This window comes from Microtus ochrogaster, chromosome 5 (genome assembly GCF_000317375.1).
Source record: "Microtus ochrogaster isolate Prairie Vole_2 chromosome 5, MicOch1.0, whole genome shotgun sequence".
In the NCBI taxonomy this organism is placed as follows: Eukaryota; Metazoa; Chordata; class Mammalia; order Rodentia; family Cricetidae; genus Microtus; species Microtus ochrogaster.
Window position 1 is genome coordinate 74,657,720 of NC_022012.1, and position 7,829 is coordinate 74,665,548.

General features: G+C 46.0%; 1 protein-coding gene across 1 annotated transcript in view; it reads left to right on the plus strand.

Moving 5' to 3' along the window:
• Positions 1 to 24: 24 nt before the first annotated feature.
• Hacd3 (3-hydroxyacyl-CoA dehydratase 3) overlaps positions 25 to 7,829 on the plus strand; it is a 40,182-nt gene continuing 32,377 nt past the window's right edge. The window contains exon 1 of the mRNA XM_005347770.3: positions 25 to 258. Within this exon, the coding sequence (XP_005347827.1) occupies positions 172 to 258 (87 nt within the window). The 5' untranslated portion in view covers positions 25 to 171. The remainder of the gene's footprint in view (positions 259 to 7,829) is intronic.

Consider the following 7,829-nt stretch of genomic DNA (forward strand, 5'->3'; position numbering starts at 1 on the left):
CCCCGTCCTCACTGCGCAAGCGCGGGCCGCGAGCGTGGGCCATCTCGAGACAGTTGCGGGCTGCGGAGCGTGGAGGTTGGCGGCCTGCGTTCGGCCAGCTCCAGCGGCTCACAGGGTGAAGTAACGAGGCGCAGCAAGCCGAGCCTCCCCGCTCCTCCGACAGCGTGGGCCATGGAGACCCAGGTGCTGACGCCGCACGTCTACTGGGCTCAGCGCCACCGTGAGCTGTATCTGCGCGTGGAGCTGAGTGACGTGCAGGTAAAGGCCAGGCTGCGGGCTGCGCGCGGGATCGCGGCCCCGGGTACCCGCCGCCCTCCTTGCTTGTAAGCGCTCCCGCATTGCGCCAGTGGAAGCCACGAGTGGGGTGCCCGGCCTCCTCCCAGGGCTGCAGGTGCCGTCGGGGGTCTCGCGCGTGGCCTCCGGCTTTCCCCTTTGTTCCTGGCAGGCGCCCTGGGGAGCCGTATCCAGGTCCTGGAGGCACGGCCGCCGGCTCGCGGGTTGCCTGAGGTCCTCAGAGTCGTGGGATGAGTTCTGTGGGTCTGAGGTGCGGTGTGACAGTGGCCTCCTGGGCCATGACTGGACTCTGAGATCCAGCCAGGGCGGTTCACTGACGTTCTCAAGGCCCGCTGCTGAGCTGGGGTGGGGGGAACAACTCCTCAACCGTTCAGTGATGGAAATCTACATTCCCCCCCCCCTCCAAGGAAATAATTTCCATCCTCTCTCTAAGGCTGTGAGCTCAGCTTTGCATAAAGGAATTATCTTGTTACATTAAGCACAATTTTCATCTCATTTGCCTGCTAATGTGAGCAAATCAAATCCCTGGGAACTTCCGTGTCTCTAACGAGACCATTGAGTATTCTGGTCATGGTGGAGCTAGTGGTTTTGGTCTGGAATGTTCTTTCTACAGCCATCCTTACTCCCTAGTCTCCTTGACATCCAGGAGTCGAATGACCTTCGTTCTACTTTTGTTTCTTGCTCATAATTTGACACTTTTCTGTATTCATCAATTCAGCTTGCATATTTCCTTTGGGGGTCTAGGTACTGGGTGTTCAGTTGAGTCTAATCTTTGCTTCTGGAATGTAAATTGTTTCCCCTTGTGAACTATGAAGATAATTCTGGCCAGAATGTCTTTGAGTAAGCAGTGACATTGCATGGAGTGCCATTTAAAGTGTTAAGAAATAAATAAATAAATAAAAATGTCTTTGAGTAAGCAGTGACATTGCATGGAGTGCCATTTAAAGTGTTAAGCTAACCTGAACTATGCTTTTCTAGAATAGGATGAATACTTCTCTTTGTTTTCTTTCTCTTACAGGATTCTTTGCTAAAATAGGAGGAAAAAAAACATTTAGATTTTTATATTTTGGAGGCAGTCTTCCTACATAGCTCTGTCTGGCGTGGAACTTATGTAGGCTGGTCTTGAACTCAGGGATCCACCACCCTCTGCCTCCTGAGTGCTGCGATTAAAGGCGTGCACCACTATGTTCAGGGATACACGTTTGAAATATGTTAACAGGGAGAGTCGTGAGTTTGGAGGAAAAGGTGGAATTTTCTTTTGGAGAGCAAAAATCTTTTTAAAGAAATTTTTGGAAGAAGTCTCTCACCCCACATGGAGGTTTTATCTTTCTGGGATTCACATCTGCTATTCTGAGGCATCTTAAAGCAACATGTCAATACTGTGTGTAAGATACTACAGTTTTACAGAGGGGAGTCAGACAAGCTCCCCTTTCCCAGGGCATTCTGACTATAAGGAAGCATATTACACAAGACCATAAAGGTCTCTTCATGAATATGTCTGTTGATAATGTTGGGGTTTGGTGTTGAAACAGGTCCCTGGCATTAAAGGAATTCTTTGCCTCTCTTTCATCGGACTGGAGGTGACTTCCAGAAATGGGATGACTTGCTGTCTACTTGGTACTGGGAGAACTTTCCAGAGTGCTCACCTGTAGCTAAAGCCAAGTTCATTGTAACTACTCTCTTCACAGCCGGGGGTGATAGCATCTATTAAGAGGGATTGGAGCCTTGGTGCTTGGGAGTGCAAAGGGAAGAGAGAGCTCGCTGTAGCTTAGAGGCTGTGGGTAAACCGGCGGTTCTGAAACAAGAGATGAGGAGAGACCTTCCTGAGAATTCAACCGTGGCTGAGAGAGGAGGGGGTCTGGTATTTTTTGGCGGGCACAGACCAGATGTTTGTGCTTCTACAGAATTCTGCATTAGGTTTTGTCTCACTTTGCTGAGGTTTCAGAGTACTCTTTTCAGAAGTTGTTATTCTGTGAGATAGTAATGTTCAACAGGAGAGTAGCCTGGTCTGGCTGTGAACTTAGTGACTGTCAAGAGCTGCCTGTTTTCTTGATTAATCTCCTCAGGTTGTGTTGAAATGAGCTTTAGCTCAGGGTTTGACTCAAGATGAAGCAATTCATTTGCTCAGTGCAAGCCATTTAAGGACACCCACTCTTGTTGGTCCTTAAGGAAAGGTTCTGGGCTCTGGGGCAGCTCTAATACCTCTTTGCCTCTGATAGCATGTCCTCCAGCTGATGAGTGGGTTTCAAAGCATTGGGGATGATCAGTTCTCCCCCCCCCCCGACGTTGGACACAGTCCAGTTGTCACATCAGTCTTCGGGTTGCAGGGTCAGTGACTGATGAGAAGCCACTGGTTTTGTGTACAGGAATTGTGTGCAGAAACAGCTTCACAGTGGCATTGTGCTTGAGGTGAGTAATAGCAAAGGGGCAGCAGGGGAGTGGTGGCTTCTGTTGAAGGGCAGCATCAATGGACAGGTCTGCCTCAGCCACCACAGTTGTTGAAGCCTGTGCTCATTTAGCAAGATTTCAGTTGTTTTGGACAACGCACAGCTCTGCTTCAAATATACCTTTTTTTGTCAGTGTCTGGTAGAGAAGTCATCAAAAGTGTGAACTTGGGCCCCCTTCCATTTACTAGCTGGTGACCATAAATAATATGAGCCTCATTTTCTTCATTTGCATAAATGTGAATAATAATATCTAATTCACAGGGAGGGCCCTTTTGATGTTTGAACTGGGGTTAATAGTGATTTGTGTACACCTTTAATCTGAGCTTGCGTGAGGCAGAGGCAGGCAGATCTCTGAGTTCGAGGTCAACCTGGTCTACAAAGCGAGTTCCAGGACAGCTAGAGCTGTTACACAGAAAAACCCTTTCTTCAAAAACAAAAAAACAAACCAAAACAAAACAACAACAAAAAAGGTGATTTGAGCCGGGCGGTGGTGGCGCACGCCTTTAATCCCAGCACTCGGGAGGCAGAGGCAGGCGGATCTCTGTGAGTTCGAGGCCAACCTGGTCTACCAAGGGAATTCCAGGACAGGCTCCAAAGCTACAGAGAAACCCTGTCTCGAAAAAAAAAACAAAAAAACAAAAAAAAAAAAAAGGTGATTTGTAAATTCTAGTGTGCCACCCAGGCAGGTGGAGTTATAGGGCTGTGATGATAAGTCTTAGATGAGAGACAGACAGCAGTGAAGCAGAATGTCACCGTTAGCAGACCTGTCTACATATCATACGGTCAAGATGGCTTTTCTGAATAAACTATTCAGAAAATTGGATAAGGAGAACTATTAATCCAAATGGCAGAAAGATAGGATTCCTGTCTGTGTCATTCCCAAGACTCATCTTCAAGTGGGTTAGTGAACTGCATGCGTGAACTGAAGCTGCTGAAGAGAGCCGAGGAGACTGTGGTGTTAGACGCGGAAGAGTATCCTAAGAAACCAAAGCCTAAACCCTAAAGGAAAGGCTTGGTGAGTAAGCTTGTCCACATAGCAAGTTCCAGGTTAGCCAGGGCTATATAGTGAGACCCGGTCTCAAATTAAGGGGAAAATTGTGTGTGAGTGTGTGAGTGTGGTGTGTGTGTGTGTGAGTGTGTGGTGTGGGTGTGTGTGTGAGTGTGTGTGTGTGTGGTGTGTGAGTGTGTGTGTGTGTGGTGTGTGTGAGTGTGTGTGTGAGTGTGAGACACAGTGCATGTATGGAGATCAGAGGACAACTTGCATGGTCAGCTCTCTTTCCGCACTGGGTCCAGGGACTAGAACTTGACCGAAAGCTTCCTTGCTCACTGAGATAGTCTGGCCCAAATGAGACTTTTGTTACTGTCGTTGTTATTCCGGTCCTCAGTGAGGCATTTTTAATACAGTTAGTATGAGTATTCATTGGTAAATTTTTTTTTTTTTGAAAATCAGTTTGGTAGTGTCTGGTTGAGTTGAAGATATGCTTAACTAATTACGACTGCATTAGTGTCTGTTTTATTTACTTTTAAGCCATAAATAGAGCAGAATGTCAGCGGATACTAGTTATGGATGGCAAAGTTTGTTATAGTTTTCAGTGTTTGGTTAATTGCTTGAAATATTTCACAATAAAATTTAGAAACTCTACATTGTTCATAATCACAAAACAAAAATACTCATAAAGTGGTAAACTCGGTCCTTTGAATTGATTCAGGTATAAGGCCATGTACCTAGGTACTTGATGAAAACATGAAATATGAAGTGGTATTTTCAGGCTGCTGTGGGCGCACAGGGCATAGCTTGCTGAGTAAAGGCCTTGTCTAGATGAGTGCCATGGAGAAAATACAGTGCTGAGGTGGTAAGGGCGGTTCTAATTTAAGTAGTCAAGAAAGGCTTTATGGGGAAATGATGTTTGAACCAAGACAAACTGGAAGGATGAAGAGTTATGCAGAAGGCATGGAGTAGGATTGACGTTGTAGCTCAGAGGAAGAATGTGTTCTTTGAATGCTTGAGAGGCCATGGGATTGATCCTCCATGTCACACACAAAAATAGACAAAGAGGCACAACCGGGTTGGAGGGGGGCGGAAAGAAAAGAAACCCAGAGATACAACATTCTAACTAGTACCCAGACTTAAACACAGGCCTGGGACTTGGAGGGTTCTGGGGGAACAGAAAGGACATTAGTATGTGTGGGGTGTTGTAAGGAAAAGAGGGAGAGGGGGTTGGAGGGTTTAAAGATGTAGGTCATGTAAAGTCTTGTTGCCATGGCAAGGAGCTTGGCTCTCATTTAATTATTGAGGAGTTCTGAGCAGAAGAATGACTCCTTAGGATCTGTGTTTTAAAAATTGCTCAGGGGCTTGCTGGTACAGCTCAGTGGTAGAGTACTTGACAGCCTGTGGCAAGGGCCTGTGTTTGTATCCCAGCACCTTGTGTGTAGGGGTGGGGAGTGGTTCTCTGCATCTGCTCTGTGGCTTTTAATGGAGCATTATAATGTGAAATTATAAGGACATCCCCCTTTCTTTCTTTTAGACAGGGCAACCTTAGGCTGGCTCTGTTGCTGAGGGTAACCTTGAACTTCTTTGCCTCCTGCCTCTACCTCTGGGTAGAAGGATTACAGAGCTGGCTTTGGAAGATCGTTTTTGTTTTTTTTTCCTTTGGAAGGTTTATTTTTACTTTCTGTGTATGGATTTTTTTGTCTGCATGCATGCTTGTGCACCGTGTGCATGCAGTGTCTATGGAAGCTATGGAGGCATCAGCTCTCCTGAGACGGGAGTTTAGACAGTTTGTGAGCTGCCGTGTGGGTGCTGGGATCAAATACAGGTCTCTGGAAGAGTTGCTAGTGTTCACAACCACTGAGCCATCTCTCCAGCCCCTGGGAGAGCATTTTAAAAAGGAGGTTATTATAATAGTATGGACGAGAAGTAAGGTGGCTCATCTAGAGACGACCGTGGAGCTGGAGACTGTGAACAAAGTGAGATATGTGGAGAGAAATACATCATCAATCAAACATGAAGGCTTTCATTTTGGGGGAGGGAGAGAAAGGAAAGAACCAGCATCTAGCCATAATGATTTTGATGTAAGCCCAGAGTAGCCAATGGTGTTTTACTGAAATGGCTAAGACTAGAATAATTTTAGAGCCCAAATCAAGAGTCCCTTTTTCTACATAAACAATTTCCACATATAAACAGTTTTGAAAAAAGAGTCAGTAGAGTTTAGGACAGTATTTTGTTTTGAAAATTAGAAATTCATGATACCTTAGACTTAACTGGTTGCAAAATGCACCATTATTTTATATAGGATGGAAAAGGGATGCTGTTTAGACTAAGGTACATGCCTCCTCATCCATTGCAGTGTGCTTTTGTGTTGTTTTAATTGTTGAAATCTCAGATCTTACTAAAGGTGTCCGGCATTGTCTAGTTAGGGGCCACCAGAAACACACTTGTAACCAAACAGGTGGTGTTTCAGTGAACATCCCTCTGGGAAAACCTGATGTCTCGTAAGAGTTTTGTAGTGTTTGTGTGTCTTTTGAGACAGTTTCTCTGTGTAGCCCTGGCTGTCCTGGAACCTACTCTGTAGACTAGGATGGCCTCAAAATCAGAGATCCACCTGCTTCTGCCTCCCAGGTGCTGGGATTAAAGGCGAGCACCGCAATGACCCAGATTTTTTTTTTTTTTAAAGAAGCCATGCAAGGACTTGGCAATGCCATGCAGTGGCAAAGTGCTGGCCAGCACGTGCAAGGCCCTGGGTTCCATTCCTGGCACTGAAAAAAAAATGATCCTTGTGAAATTGTGGGATTATTACATGGAGAGAAGAGTTATTGGGAAATCCTTCCATGGAAAGCAGTAGCTGGTACATTCAAGACTCCCTCTCAAGACATGGAATAAAGGTGGAGAGGAGTCTGAGCTAAGTCATTGTGGGTCTTCATGTCTGGATTCCACCTGCATGGGTCCTTGTCTCTGAGACTTCCTGCAGAACTGTTTCCTGGTTGCGGCTTCAGGCCTGCCGCATTAACTCTGCTGCACAGGCTCTCATCACACACAGGCAAAGCTAAATATCAGTGATGTGAATGAGAAGGGCAACCCACAGTGTAGAAAGTTCACCAACTCTGCACTGTGTCAGAGGTTAAGAAAGTGGGTGCCTTGCTTTACTTTGACTTCCTTGAGCAATTACCGAGGCTTAGGGATATAGAGTGAAACATGACCAGGTTCCTGCTGTTGAGCAGCGCAAGTCCAGAGGATCAGAGAAACTAACAAACAATAACTCAGAACAGTGTTGAAAGTACTATAACAAAGGTGAGTTCAGGAAAGAAGCTGTTGGAGGTGAGGGGAAGAAAGGCATTACAACTGACATCCTGCAGGCATGGACACTTAGATGCTTTAAGAGGAGAAAGAAGCCAGTGACGCCTTCAATCCCAGCACCCGGGAGGAGAGGTAAGCGGATCTCTGAGCTGGAGGCCAGCCTGGTCTACGGAGCGAGTTCTATGACAGCCAGGATTATTACACAGAGAACCCTGCCTTGAAAAACCAAAAGAGGAGGAAAAAAGCAGTGTGTTTACAAGTGCTTGCTAATGTCAGCACCTTGCGTGTGTTTTTCCAACTTAATACTCAGAATAGTCTTGAATGTAAGTGGGGTTTTTGTTCAACTTCCCTCCTCTGTTATTGTGTGTGTGCGCGCGCGCACGCGCACACACACACACAAGACACATGTTTAAAGGTCAGGTGATAACCCAAGGAGTTGGTTCTCTCCTTCTACCATGTGGGCTTTGGGGATGAAACTCAGGTCTTGGCTATAAATATTCTTACCCATAGAGTCATTTCACTGGCCTATGAGAAATCTACTTTTTAATTTTTTCTGAGACAGGGTTTCTCTATGTAGCCTTGGCTGTCCTGGAACTCAACTCTGTAGACCAGGCTAGTCTCAAACTCACTGAGATCAGCCTGCCTCTGTTTCCTGAGTGCTGGGATTAAAGGCGTGCACCACCACCACCTGGCTAAGTAGTCTTATTAGTTTAAAAATTACACTGGTTGAAGGGTTATGAATCTGAAGATGAAAGAGAGAGGCAAATAAAAATGATCAAAGTAGGATATGAACC